Source organism: Polistes dominula, unplaced genomic scaffold, assembly GCF_049000335.1.
Source record: "Polistes dominula isolate Pdom_NZ unplaced genomic scaffold, Pdom_raw_medaka contig_23, whole genome shotgun sequence".
Taxonomy (NCBI): domain Eukaryota; kingdom Metazoa; phylum Arthropoda; class Insecta; order Hymenoptera; family Vespidae; genus Polistes; species Polistes dominula.
This window is the reverse complement of record NW_028300963.1, coordinates 356,624-372,806: the sequence shown is the minus strand read 5'-3', so window position 1 is coordinate 372,806 and position 16,183 is coordinate 356,624. Positions and strand designations below refer to the sequence as shown.

Below are 16,183 nucleotides of genomic sequence, written 5' to 3'. Positions count from 1 at the left end.
TTTTATATTATATACATATACACATATAAATGTATATGTATATATGTATATAAAACACATGACACGTAGATCAAATACATCGGAGGATCTATTTCTAACGAAACAAATATTCTTTCAAGAAGATGCAACCAAAGATGCTTGCTTCTGGCAAGTGAACTCAACGACGTTGCAGGGATCATAAAACAGTTAAAACATAAATAAACAAAATGGCCTACGAGTAGGTTAACTTTACTGTCCAATAGCACGTAAGTTCTCGTCGTATAATATTTCAAGAAATAAGGAAGAAAAAAAAACACGCACACAAAGGGTAGCAAATTCGAGGAACATTAATCAGATTATTGGATTGACCAAGTAGAAAAAAAAAAAAAAAGACAAAACAAGAATGGTAGGGATAAGTAGAACAAAATGGGTGAAATGTTTGATAGGAAAGAAAAGAGAGAAACGGAAGGGGGGAGGAGGTTGAGGGGAAGAGATAAAGAGAAGCCGTACCTTTCGTGGTTCCGGAGCATAAATTCCAGGCAAGGGTGCCAATAGATGCAATCCGGGATTGGGTAGACCGGATGCCGGATGTCCTGGTGGTATCGGTAGAGGCACCAGCTTCAGGCCCCAAGGTAAATACCACGGCGCCGTATGGTGCATTCTGCTTCTTCAGAAGACTTTTGTGGGTCTTGTCAGATTGCGTTGACGTTATTTGCCAGGATGGATCCAGCGGATCCACCAAACGTGGACGACGACTATCGTATCCCGTGCGATCCTTAAATCGCGAGAAAGAGTTCTCGACAGGTCGCAGTGAATGACGATGGTGATGATGATGATGATGATGATGATGATGATTGTGATGATAAGATAATGATGACGATGACAATAACAATGAAGAAGAAGAAGAAAAAAAATACACTAGGATAATCTAAATGTACAAATATATATATATATATATATATATATATATGTGTGTGTGTGTGTGTGTGTGTGTGTATGTATGTACGTGTATATGTATATTAAAAAGAAGAAAAATAGAAAAAAAATAACGAATTAATAATTAGATGAACAGAGGAAAAGGATAAAAAAAAAAAAGGAGAAGAATGATCACCTTGGCATTTTCCGTCGACGATATAGAAATGTAGATTTATATGTGTGTATGTGTTTGATGATCTCTTATCTTATTACTTTGATCTCCTTGATCATAACTTTGAACTGGGACATGAGAAAAACGTCACAGAACGCGTAACACGATAATATTCGATAGATCGTACTTGATCCTCCTCCTCATCCTGTGATTTAGGCAAATCTAACACCGATGTAACTTTTTATTATTTTATTTAGTAAATTTGTTCTTAAATGTTATTGGTAATTGTAACTCGTTAATCGATGTAATAACGTCTCTCTTTAAAAAGAGAGAGACAGAGAGAAGGGGTGTGTAAAAACAAAAGAAAAGGAACTCGTCCAGAAAAACCCCTAAACAACAACAAAAAAAACACAACGGTGACGGATACAAACTGGCACGACGAACTCCCCGCGAAAGCGCGGCGACGACTGATCGACGATCGAGCGTCTACGCTCGAGCACATGGCAGCGCGCGCGAGCGCGAACCAACCCCCACCCCCACCTCCCCACTACCAACACCGACAGCCCCTTTCATCATCCTACACCACTGAGATTTTCTATCTGTCTTTTTCAGTATCATTACGAACACGCTAGACACAATGTCCCACATCTTCTCTTCGTCATCATAATAAATTCACATTTTTATCCTTATATTTGATTCTTAATTTTTAACAGATTGATATTCCCTCCCCCTCCTCCTACCTCTCCTATTTTTTAAATATTTTCTTACTTTAAATTCATTCTCGCAATGTGTGATTAAATATTTGCTATTATTTACAACATATCAGGGGATTTTCATTTCATTTATTAATCTTTTGTAGATAATAATAATAATAATAATAATATTGTTTGTTAATGATTTTTTTTTGCAATGCGATAAATGTTCGTTATCGGTACGTGAACATTGATACAATATCAAATTATTTAAGTGGAAGTATTTCTTAGTAATAAGTAAAATACTATCAAACTAGTACAATGATTAAGTTAAATCGGATGACATCATGAATATTGCGATTGACAAATGAGGTAACGTATTGAAATATTCCTACCAAACTGAAACGTCTCAACTGTTATAGATAATTCAAACGGTTGAATGTTTAAATACGATTGGAGAATGTTCAAAATTTAATCGAGGAAGATTTGCCAAAGTCTGAGGAGTTTGAATCGAGAAAGAGGAAAAGAGGAAAATCGTTTGAGAGATATTTTATAAAAATATTATTGAGGATTTGATGGTATTGTCTTTAAAGAATAAACTATTGTGACCCAGTTGAAAACAAAATAACAAAAAAAGAAAAGAAAAATCAGTAGATCCAATTCCACTTTATTTTCCAAAGTGAGGAGAAGGAGCTTTTGTGTTTTAATGGAGAGAATTCTACTCTCTCTTTCTCTCTCTCTCTCTCTCTCTTTTTGGGAGCTATTTGCTCTATGTCATATTTCTATGCCGTTAGGTGAAAGAGGATTTGTGCTTTCATAGACACGATCCATCTACCACCTTGACAGTTTAAGAGAGAAAAAGAGACAAAAAGTTACCGGCACCAGTTGTATCTTAATGAGCTATAATATAATAATTGAAAGAGGAAGTTAGATTTGTCTTATCCAACTTACTCCTTTGCTAAAGTTCTAACAATAAATTGAAATAAATCTTTTGAATTCTCTTCTAATGATAGTCTTAAATTAAATAAATAAATATATACATATAAATATATATATATATAGAAATATTTTAATAAGAGAAACGATACAGCATCAAAGAACAAAAATTAAGAAAAAAAAAAAAAAAGAAAAAACCGAAAAATATCCTCGTGCTAAACTTTGCAAAATTGTTTCGGTGTAAATAATTTAGTTGAAAAAAGTAAATTAAGAAAAAAATATCTTTGAAATACTCTTTTTCTATAGTAGAAACTCTTTTTCATTTAAAATGCAACTCTCAAAAGGAAAAAGAGAAAAAAATAAATAAATAAATAAGAGTTCCAAAAGGAAAGGAAGAAACTACTGCATTTTTTCGGGATAGGTGCTTAACTCGACAACGTCAAAGAAGATCGACATCAAAACAATATACATACCTACGTGTTTAATATTTTTAAAAGAACAACATTATATATTCAAGATCAGACAAAAAGAGAGAAAAAGAAACTCGAAGTGTTCACCTATAAATCCGTAAAATGCCGTCATGCGAAGATCGTTAAGAAACATATTTCCACGTTTGTCTCTATGTGTACGTGTTTATTATGTATGTATGTGTAGTATACGTGTGTGTTTCGATGCAATGAGGTAAGACCACGATGAAAGAAACTGCAAAGGTACTCGTAAGTGCAGCTGCAAGTTGTGGATGACGTTGGTCATCTCCCCGACGTCATTACCCGGACTTAAATTCTAACATAAGTCAACCAAACCAACGTGTGTGTTTGTTCCTCTCTCTCTCTCTCTCTCTCTCTTCTCCTCTCTTCTAATGACATTTCCCTTTCTCTCTTTCATTTCTTGAGACCAAACTACACACCTGAATTCAAACCAAGATTTTCTCACGAGACTCGAGGCGCTTCGAAGCTCGTGCGAAAAGTTCTCATGTAAAAATAACGTTCTATCAGCTAGCACCTAAACCCCCCACCTCACCCCACCCTCCATCTTACCTGGTTTTGACAGTATATATCATCAACCACATGTTAAACTGCACCGTCTTGGCAAAAGATTTTGACAAAATTTGACGCAAATTTTAGTCTGCTTAACTTGGGTCAACGTATGAACTTTGCTTTTTACTTTTACACGACTGTGTACTTACTCCTCTCTTGTATTTTTTTTTTTAATTTTTTTTATTGAAAAGTCAACTAATTAATTGATTGTCAGGTAGATAAATTTTTTTGAAGATAATTCATCAAATATTAATACGACTAATTAAAGTATTGATATAAGTATAGCAACGAGTCATCAAACATTTATATGTATATATATGTGTCTTCTTTATGTACTTTATATTTACATTTACCTATCCGCGAACTAAAACTGGATCACTGGATCACTGAACATTCGAAATAAAGCGAGTAAGAATTCTTTTATTAAAATGGATCTCACTCAATAGAAGAATTTCTTTGAACGTAAATGGAAACTATTTTTGTTGATGTATTATTCAAGGATCATAAAGAGAGTACCGTTCTTCTATTTAAACAATAAAAATACAAAATCTCAAAGTGATAATCGTTAATAGAAATTATTATTTGGAAAAAAATTTTTCAAGAACTTTGTTGAATGTTGTTTATGCGTAATTTGAGAAAATCAATTTCTATATTCATTTTGATGATTAAACGTACGGTGTAACATTTATTACCAGATGATTATCATAACGTAATTAACATTAACACATCATCCAAAGTTAAATTCTAAGAAAAATCATTAATAAGCGAAACTCTCTCTCTCTCTCTCTCTCTTCTTCTAACTTTAGAGAGAATATTCATAAGATTGATCGTTTAAAAATCTTGCTGGCATAATCTGACGTCATATTCGACATCTGCCACAATACTGAGAATCCCATCGCCATCATCGTCGTCATAGTTATCGGTAGTGATGGTGATGGTGATGGTGGTGGTGGTAATAGAGGATACCGAGTGGGGAGGTAGATTGATGAAAATAGGAAATTCTAACCAGCTCGACGATAAATCGTCCTCGTTGGTTTGAGTTATAAGAAGGATTAAAAATTGCGCCGCAGGGAAGGTGGCTTAACGGAAATGCAACGTTCACAAGTAAAGGGGCTCAGCTTTAAACGCGATTCAGATTTTGGGATCCTTTTACCATAAAGAGAAATAAAAAAAAGAAAAAAAAAAGAGAGAGAGAGAGAGAGAGAGATAGAATTGGGGATAACGAACATTGAATAATATCCCAAGGCTTCATAGATGATTCGGCATTTTCAGCTTCATCTTTACTACGAACGTGTTCTCATTGATTTATTTTATTTTATTTGTTTTTCCCTATCCTCTACCATCACCACCACCACCACTCTTATTCCCATGTTTATCCCTTCCCATTCTTCATATTCCTTATGACAGGAATAAATCCTATAATTGGTCGTGAAAAAGTCAAAGTCATAGAATAAAGGTAATGCAAAGAGGTATAGATAAAAGAAAAAAAATAAATTAGAAAAAAAATCTTCTTAGAGGATTGGATGAGTGAGTGAGGAGGAGGTGATGGAGAAGGAGGAAGCTTTATACGCGTTTTATTCAACGAAGCGAAGCAATAATTGAACGAGGTGTCAGTGAAGCGTATCCAGGAACATTGGTGCAAAGAGAAAGACGACAAAGCCCTTCAATAAATAGGACAACATATAAAGCAGCAGCAGCAGCAGCAGCATCAGGAGTATGCAGTTACATCGGTTTACCCGTAAATCTACAACACTACCATACACACCAAGTCTCGATGAATTCACCGATAGATTTTAATTAAATTTCCGCGGGACACTATCCTCTCGTTGTAACCGTTGGCTCTTATTCTCACGATCGAACTTTTCGCGAAATTCTAAACGTAAAACTGGATATTACACGCATATCTATAAACAGGTATATTTATATATATGTAGTTATAGTTATACAATATACATTAAAGATAGATAGATATATATATATATATATATATATATATATATATATATATATATATATATATATATATATATATATATGTAGAAACACGTAACGCGGTATATCGCGCACCCTTGACACGATCAGTTGGATCGTTGCCTTGTGCAATTAAAGAGCCCATAGCTAAAGACATTCGTTATTAATTCTAAACTAAGCAAGCAAACTGTTATAAAGAAAATAAACGAGTAAGAAGTTATAATAAATATACGTCAGTAAATAAACGATACTTGAATATATATTATATATATATGTATACATGTATGTATGTATAAAACATCAGGTAAGGAATACAAAAGTACATTTTTATCTTTATAAACCTGTTTTCTCTTTCTTGAGTAATAACTCTTCTAAAGTTAATCCGATATATTTCGTTAGTCGAATAGAAGAAACTATGAAGGAAAGGGGAAAGGGTAAAGGAAACGAACGGTTGGCGATCGTTGACCGGACGGCGTCGAGGAGAAGAAGAAGGAAGAAGAGGACGAAGAAGAAGAACAAGAAGAAGAAGAGAGCAATTCGCCTCATCGGAATGTCGGTTAGTCCGAATTTTCTGCCGGCTTTCAAGATCTCTCTGTTCTTGTTTCACCAATGACACGTGGCCTGTCTCTGTCCATATGTCGAATCTACTTCTACCTTCTTCCGTCGGTTCTTTTACAAACTCCTATATATGATATATATATACATGTCTGCATTTATGTATTATATATATATATGTGTGTGTGTATAAGTATGTATGCGTGAGTAACACTCTTTGCAATTGGCAAGAGAGACAAATGCGGTGGGACAGAAATTGGCTGTAGCAAATTGAAGAGAGAAGAGGGACTGAGAAAAGGAAAAGAAGAAGAAGAAGAAAGAGAGAGAAAGAAAAGGTTTGGACGGAGCTGAGATAGTCGGTGCCAACCTCAAGTTATTCGCATAACTATCCTGTCGTCCACTTCCTCCTCCTCCTCCTCCTCCTCCAACTTCTTCACCTCCTCTTTCTTCTTCTGGTGCTTCTTCTTCTTCTTCTTCTTCTTCTTCTACTACTACTATTACTTGTTCCTAACACTCTAACTTTATTCGCTTTTTTCTTTTTCTTCTTCAGTAACGCACAAGACCTAGTCCCGGCCCCCTTTTATTCATAGAATAAACAGGCAGAGTAAAGCAAATGCGTTTGGAAAAGCCAGGACGACGAAGACGTCGACGTAGGAGATGCCTGCAGCTGGGCTTATTGCTTTGCTATATATCTCTCTGTCTATCTTCTTCTTTTTATTATTATTATGATCTTTTTGTTGTTGGTTTTATTACTTTATTTGATCGAACAAGAGAGAGAGAAAGAGAAAGAGAGTAGGAAAATTTTCGTAGTAATTTGAACGAGTTATATACTACCAGTCACTTTCTATCTCACGAATCTTGACGGTATCATTTATATTCCAACTTCTTCAAATACTCAACAAATACCTCGAGAGACATGCATGCATGTATACATGCATACATACATATATACATGCATAGACCAAATGCACGAGAAGTATATGCATTTATATATCTGTATCTGCATATATTAAATTATTCTCATTAATTTTAACGTTAGTAGTAGCAATATCAGGTCAAAAAGTAACTTCGTTTTAAAAGTCGAAGACTTTGAAGTCATATCCGCAGTCCAGTTCATACAATACATACATATTTGCATATATATATATATAAAGGTACAACGCAATGCAGTAGTGTATATGAGAAATGATGATAATGCATTATGCAAAAAGGTATGACAGAAAGGGAAAATGGGAGGGGGGGGGAAAGAAACGTGTGGATCTTATCGAATGAAAAATGTAAGTTTCAAAGGATGAATCATACCTGGGGACATACTACATTCAACAACAGCTACTGAAAAAGAAGACATCGAAAACTTCTTTAGACTTTTGTCCATCCTGTTTTGGTAAGAAATGGGGGGGAATAAAAAATGATATAGGAAAAAACTAAAGCTAAAGATAAGAAGAAAGAAAGAAAGAAGGTAAGAAAGAAAGAAAGAAAGGTAATAAGATAAAAAAGAAAAAGAAAAGAAAAGAATAAATATCAAGATGAAGTAGAAAAACGAAAAGACGAGGACACTTGCCGTAGGAAAGTATATTTAGAGCGAGCACGTGGCAACCGGGTTGGTAGATATCTTTCGACTCCGAAGAAAAGCTTATGGCAATGTGTGGGTACCTGTTGCCACTAACTCTTTCACTCCCCCTAACTTTATCCCAGGACCCCGAAAAGCTCACCTTTTCTTTTCTTCAAACCTTATTATTCTTTTACCTTTTCTCTCTTTCTCTCTTTTTCTCTCTCTTTCAATCAACATGTATATGTTTCGAACGATAAAATTAGTAATTTTTATCAAACGCATATATGCGTCCATAGCACTTAAATCTCTTTTTTTTCTTATCATTAACGCGTATTACGTCAAAAGAAATAAATTACAATGACAGAGTGTAAAACACAATAAAACCTTTATTATTCCACGTTAGATATTCCATTATTAAATTTTAATATACATATCTCTAAACCTTTAAATGAGAATTCCATTTAAAAAAAAAAAAAAAAAAAAAAAAGAAGTAAAAAATGAGAGAGCAAAAAAAAAAAGAAAGAAATTTCAATAGACAGGTCCGAAAACAGTGAACGTTTATTATTCGCTGGATATTCCAGTATTACTTGGAATCGAGCCAACGCGTGTGAAACGATCGATATTTATCGAATAAACTTGGATGGAATGAATATTGTCTGTTATAAACTGAAAATCATTTTGTAGTTTCTATCATACACTTACATGCTGCTGCTTTTGCGAGTGTAATGTAGAAAGAGTATTCATGAGAAATCGTCGTTAACGTGACAGGTGTAGCTGCTGTCATTTGTCGTAAAATAAGATAGAGATATATAGAGGGAAAGAGAACGAGAGAGAGAGAGAGAGAGAGAGAGAGAATTAACCACGTGTAGGTGGTGAAGATTGTGGTGGTGAAAAGAGCAAAAGCAAGTATGATCAAGAAAAGCAAAAGTGCAATGAACTTGACAGACATGAATGCGTGTCGTATGTGTGTCGGTTATGATCAAAAGATGAAAATATGATTTACGCAGTTACTTCAACGTTCTAACCAATTACCATCCTTTCATTTGAAAACTAAACTAAACTAAACTACAACCAAAATCAAAACTAAACTATCCCAAGAGATATATGATGATGCCTCATTAAAACTAATACACATTTGTATGATAAACAAACATCGTAACAAAAGTCCATTGAACAAACGAACACTAACGAAAAATACATTTTTTAAACGTCGGATTAATTGAGGAATAAAAAAGATGATTAATAAACAAAAAAAAAGGTACCACAAATGTTGCACACGATCGAGAGAGGTAAAATACAGATGCGAGTTTCTGGTTCAAGGTTAACTTCTCTCCCATAAAGAAGATTGAGAAAAAGAGAAAGAGAAAGCGATTGAATGAACATGTATGTGCATGCATGTGTATAAGTGTATGTATAGCTCTCTCTCTCTCTCTCTCCCTCTCTCTCTCTCTCTCTCTCTCTCTGTGTGTGTGTGTGTGTGTGTGTAAACGAGAGAAAGAGATAGAAACATCGTACAGTGGTTCAGATGAAAGTCTTACGTAAACGATGATGTAAGTTGCCGTTACATCGTTGTGTAGATGATGTTACGTGATGCAACGCCATAAGAGTACCGTAATTTAAAGGAAAAATGACCATTACAAGCAAAGATAAGAACAGAAGCTTTCATAAGAGAAGCAAAAGCAAATCGTACACAACAGAATAACACCCGACACTCCTGTTGACGGATTTTTCTTCATCTCTCTTTAATCTTCGTCTTTCTCTCTATCTTTTTTTTTTTTTTATTCTTAATCCTTTCTCTCCATTCTCTCAATTTGAAGAAGGACAAAGAAACGTTTATACGTACACACACAAATAAATAATATAAGTGTAACGTGGTAACGAAGAAAGAATGAAATACTTTATAACGTGGGTGTATTGGATGATTATGTGTGAGTATACATTGAAATATATATATATATATATATATTTTATTTTTTTTTATTTTTATTAATATTTATAATATATTACCATATAAATATTTTATTTATATTTTTATTTATTTATATTCCCTATATATATTTTTATTATTTTTTAGTTTCTATAAATTTACATTTAGTTCTATCGCTAGAATTGTAAAAATTATTTAGATGCCCTATCTCCGTAAACTTACCCTCTGAATATTTATATATATATATTACATACAGTACACTTGTTGCAATCACATATCAACAAAATATTGTCGCGAAACGATATAAGAGCTTTGATGAGAACAGTATCACTCAATACAATAAATTCGTGTGCTGCTGATCCCAGTAGAGCCAAACAAATAAAAAGCAAAAAAAAATAAAAAATAAAAAACAAGACTGACGAGAGGGAGAGAGAGAGAGAAGAAAAATCGGAACATAGTCCTGATTTTATATTTTTTTTCTTCTTCTTCTTTTTCTATTTCTTTTTTTTCCTCGAAAATTTCAATTTCAGATTACGTAAAACCCACTCGGTTGATCTACACGCAACTACTACAACATTCAGGTAAATAAATTTTTTCAAACGAGAATACTTCGATCAGCTTGAATAAAACGTATGACAAGTATAATAAAAATAAAAAAAAATAAAAAGGAAATGATAGAAAAAAAAAATTAAAAAAAAATAATAATAAAAAAATAAATGTGATATATGATTAAAAGAAACTTTTTCACTTTCACTTTGTGTGTGATATACAAGGGAGTGAATGGCCCCCTGATCAAAAGACCATAATCTAGATTGATCTGACGTGAGGATCGAGAAAAAAAAAAAAAGATAACGAGGAAAATATAAGTCACGTGTTGTACGATTCGTTTAAAAGATACCTGAAAAGTGTGGAAAAATAAAGAAAAATGTGTTGATTTTATTAAAAAAAAAAAAAAAAAAAAAAAAAAACAAGAAGAAAATATGAAAGGAGGATGAAAAAAAAAGAAATAAATATTTTACAACTTCCTTTTTCCTTTAGAAACCTGTTAGAAATGAACAAAAATGAACTCGAGTGTAATTTATCATGATCCAGTAAATGTGTTGAAACGTTTAATAACTTCCACATATATATATATCTTTCTTTCTCTCTATGTATCTTTCTCTATTACACTTTGAAAATATATCAATGTATTCCAAGTTTTTGGAAAGATCAAGGTCCCTATGATTTTGCCAAGAATTGGAAATTAATGTTAACCTGTTAACCAAAGATCAGATGTGTTAACTTATCAAAAAGAGAGGATTTTTTTTTTTTAATCTTACGTTAAAAGTGACAAATAAATCATTTGTGCTCTTAATCAAATAGAAAATAAAATAAAATAGAAAAAGAAAAAAGAAAAAAGTAAAAAGTTGTTAAATTTACATGCCATTAATCATCTACCCTGTAAACTACTTCCTGATCTTCATAATTTTAACCATTTTATTTTATTTCATCTTATTTTTAATTCTATTAATCATTTAACGAAATATATCTTTTAAACCACATAGAAATAAAAAGAGAGAGAGAGAGAGAGAAAGAAAAGAGAAAAAAAAGCATAAACTTTTAACATAGACATTTCGTTTTTTTTTTTTTTAATAAAACTATTCATTTTAAACAAACAATAAATAATATAATAAATAAATAAAAGCTCGTGATGTGTATGTGTGTGAGTGTGAGTGTGGTGACTTTGTAATAAAATATAAATTTAAATAAATAACCGTGTATACTCTCGAACATCGAGAATCTCCTGTTCCATTAACGGGTTAGCATTTAACAATAAAAAAAAAATATTTAAAAAAAAAGAGAAAGAGAAGGACATCAAGATGAAATGTTAAACATAATTATCAAGCTACTACATCACTTTCAAGATCATAAATACTATTAACTTTTTTTTTATTGCCTTGTACGAATACCGAACGTCCTTTAAACTTAGATATCATAGATTTTTTCTAACGATTAAGTGCATGCATATTGATGGTCAACAACTACTACGTAGACCTTTGTTATATCATAGATACTTATAAAAATTATGTCATTGTATAAATGAATTAAGTTCTAATTGTTCGATAGAAAAAAAGAACAAAAGAATTGAAAGAGAAAGAAAGAAATGCAAATCGTTTAACAAATCGTCGTAAAATTCCATAATTTTTCGATTCAGTAGACAAAATTGAGTATTGTAAGATAAAAAATATATTTGGATAAATAAATAAAAAAAAGTAAAAAAAAAAAAAAATTGAAGAAAACTAAAAAAAAAAGAGAGTAAAGTGTTTGTTCGAATCGATTACAAATTGATTTTCTTCCTTCTGGCTAATTTCGAAACGTACATCCATACATTCATGCGTACATACCTAACATGCATAAAAACATGGATGAATAGATAGATAGATATATATATATATATATATATACATATATTTAAAATACATAGAAGAGAGGATGTCTTCCCAGAGGCAAAAGACGCGATACAGAAATAGTCGAACGAGAGAAACAAGTTTGAAAGCCCGAGGTTCAACACAACTTTAGCTAGGCTCTTTCACGTCGTCGCTTAGAACACGTTTGCGCATACCTTCCGTTCGCGAGACCGCGACGGTACCGACTGCGGTGATAATTATAAACCTAACATAGTACATGTAAAAGAGAAAGAGAGAAAGAGCAAGTAATGTTCATCCCAAATCGTTTCTTTCTATGCCCATTTTGTCCTCCATTACCCTTATTCTAACATATTACAATCTCATTTATACAAATTTTACCAGTTTCATACAGTTTATATACATCTCACCTCATGCCCATTACAAATTAATATATTAATAACAATTTGGAATGAAATATTTGTAAGTACAAGTAATTCTTTTATAATACGGTAGATAGGTTCCTAGAAAATGCCGTGTTGTGTGAAACCGTGTTGCATGGGATTTTTGTTTTCAAGCCATGAAGATGAAAATAATACTGTATCTTTAAGACGGCAAGCTTTGTCGTGACTATAAAAGTACAGTTTCATTATATATATATATATATATATATATTTTTTAAAAATATTAATTTAAAATATTATATTTTATATATATTTATACATATTATATATAACCGTGTTAAAAGATGTCGTGTTGTAGGAGGTCTACCTGTATTATAAATAGATATCAGGTGATGAATAAGGGGATGAAAAAGATAGAATTGTGTTCTCTATTTTGTATTTCAATCTTATTATTACTCATCACGTAGTTTCTCTGATTTATGACACTATTATACTCCACGTGTTTTGTGGTTTTAGGATATATGACACGACAAAAAAAAACATAAACTACAAACTAAGAGATGAGAAGGTTGATTTAAAAAAAAAAAAAAAAAAAAAAAAACAGTAAAAAAAGGGAAACTCGTTCGCATTGACTTAATAGCCTAAAATCGATTATGCGCTTTTGTCAAGGAATAAAAATATTTCTATTAAGAGAGATCTGTCCTTGCTAAGGATGAAAATATACGACAGGGTCGGTCGTTCGTGGACATACGATCGTAGACGAATGAAATAATGAAAAGAATCGATTATGATTAAAAACGAATGAACAAACGTTAAGAAAAGAATGATTTCTATCTTCTGTGGAAAACTGTTGCAAGAAGGGGATGCTCGTAAGATTTTTAAAGGACTGTTACAACAAACCGTTGTGCGATCGTTTTTATCGTGCGAAAATAAAAAATTCTTCTACCTCGTCCTCGTCCTCCTCTTCCTCTTCCTTCACCTCCTTCTCCTCCTCTTTCTTTCTGGTTAGTCGCCGAGGTAAACGAGAAAGTATTCATTAAAACGTTTTTACGATCCGTACGATCAATGAGATAGTCTTGTTAAAACGTTATCATTTACATGCCACGACCTGTTCGCCACGACCTGTTCGCCACGACCTGTTCGCCACGACCTATTCGCCATGATCTAACACACACTCTTTCTGATACATAATATTGGGTGTTCCTTAAATAATTCATAATGGGAACCGACAAATTTTTATGTATGTAAAATTTGTCTATTTCATCCATTTTTCTCTTTACTATTAGTAGAGCGACGTTGTCTTACTGAAGAAACCGTCCAGGTGCTATATTTTTTCACTCATATATTAATTTACCAAATTGTAAAGTAGAATGAAATTAATGAAAATAAAAAAAACTATTAGTAGAATTAAAAGTAGAAAGTTATATTATTACTATATATAATTATTATTATTTATTAATAATATAAATAATATAATATAATATATTATAATAATATATTATATAATAAATATATATAATATAATAATATAATAATATAATAAATAATATAATAGTATAATAATATAAATATTATAAGATTATAGATTATAGATCTATTATCTAATAATTCATAGAAATATCTCTAGAGTTAGTGTCATTATTTTTTTTTTGCTATGGTTATATTTTAAATAAAACGATTTGTGTGATAAAACATCGAACAAGAAAAAAAAAAAAAGAAGATAATGAAAAAGTATCGAGTATAAATTTATAATGATCGTATATTTCGAACAAAATATCCGATCATTCGACATATTAGAGGTGAAAAAAATGAACGTACACCACACGCATATCTCCATACAGACAACTCCATCACACACACACAAACAGAGATAAAAAGTCGGAAAGAAAGAAAGAAAGAAAGAAAAAAAGAAAGAAAGAGAAAAAAAACACACACGGTATATTATAGTGATGGTCTAGGTTTTAAAGTTATCTTCGGGACTACGTCCGATCGAATTGAGAGCTACTCGGCCGTGAATATCCGTGAATTATATACCCCAACGAATGATATACATATTGCCCAGGAATTTAGCTTATCGCGCCCGTACGCGTTTAACGCTTGCCCATCGATTTCGCACAACCACGTATTCGCGAATCCTCTCTCTCTCTCTTTCTCTCTCTCTCTTTCTCTCTCCCTCTATCTACATACATTGAAATGTGTATTTGTAGTAAATGTATAAACTATATCTATGAGGATTCACATCCTTCCCAAAAAGGGACCAGAATGATCGAGGGATCCAGTCGAGTCATCCAGATTAGAACCCACCCCCACCCCATCCTTTTTTTTATCATCCCCCCTAACACCCCTATGTATCGGAATACATGACTCCGGAGAGGATAACAGGAGAGAAAGAAAGAGAGAGAGAGAATGAAATATATGTATATATTTAAAAAAAAAAACACATACACACACACATACGTGCAAGAAAAAATCTAGACGCGTGGTATGTATGTATATATGTGTGTGTCGATACAACTATTTGAAAAATATTTAATACATCATATTTTTTTTTATCGTCGACATAAACGGTGACTGACACGTGTACGATATGTGCTTTCTTATTTTTTTTTTTCCTCGTTACGAGTGATCTTCCAAAGAGACGAGTATTTTTCTTCAGGGGTTGGAAGGAAGGAAGGAAGGAAGAGAAAAAAAAGAAAGAAAATAAATTATTCTCTTACCAGTTATTTTTTATTTTTAAAACTTAAGACTTATAGTCGAGAATATTTATATACCACTTGACCGTGTTAACTTTGAAGTCGTATAATTAATTTACTCGATTGATTAATTTTATCGATTATTTAAAAGACGTCTAGTAAAGTTATTTAGAAAAAAAAAAGAAAAGAAAAGAAAAGAAAAATTGAAAAGAAAAAAAAAGAAAACAAATATAATATTGATGGAGTATCGAACTAAAATCGTAATTAAAATTTTAATGGTATTTTTCTTTTCTTAACACGTTTACCATGCCCTACATGCATCATCCATGTGATTATATATTTATTATTAATTATTATACTGTAATATATATTATTCTAATTATTATAATATAAATTATTATAATATTATATTTTTATATATTTTTTGTATATTTAATCTTTCAAATTGATAGGGATCAACGTTTTGAGACAAAAACAACGAATTAATATTCTACAGTCGAAATAATAAAAAGAAGAAAAGAAAATAAATAAAAAGAAAAACACAATATGTTGAATTTACTATGGACATTGTTATTAAACAAAATATATCAGACTGACTTTAGTGAATTTGCAGACAAGGTAGAGAGGACGACAACGACAACAACAACGACAACGACAACGACAACGACAACGACAACGAAGACTACGAGACATAGGCCAGCTTCAACTGTGGTTTATTTCGAGCTTTAGTGGATGCACAGTGACTTGGAATGGTAGTGTGGAGAGTCGGCGAATGCACACACTCGCATAACTTCCATTGTGTATATGTATATAAATGAATACTCACGCAAACAAGTAAAAGGGATATAGGATTATTTAGTGGTCAGTAAAGCGTAATAAACCCAACGTTTCTACTTATTATAACCCTCGTGACGGAAGGACAATAAATATCTCGATTTTACTACGCTGCATCGGTTCTATTATCTC

At 32.2% G+C, this 16,183-nt stretch overlaps 1 protein-coding gene across 5 annotated transcripts in view; it reads right to left on the bottom strand.

Annotated features, from left to right (window-relative positions):
• The window catches only part of LOC107069716 (pseudouridylate synthase RPUSD2), an 86,690-nt gene that overhangs the window by 66,818 nt on the left and 3,689 nt on the right, over nt 1-16,183 (bottom strand). The window contains exons 1-2 of one of the 5 annotated variants that reach the window (XM_015327247.2): nt 1,091-1,554; nt 490-754 (exon numbers count right to left, since the gene is read on the bottom strand). The exons of 2 other annotated variants lie outside the window; for them this stretch is intronic. In XM_015327247.2, coding sequence (XP_015182733.1) covers nt 490-639 — 150 coding nt within the window. In that variant the 5' untranslated portion in view covers nt 640-754; nt 1,091-1,554. Of the gene's footprint in view, nt 1-489; nt 755-1,090; nt 1,555-16,183 lie in introns of those variants that run through there. 2 more of the 5 variants (XM_015327249.2, XM_089172759.1) reach the window with 2 other exon arrangements.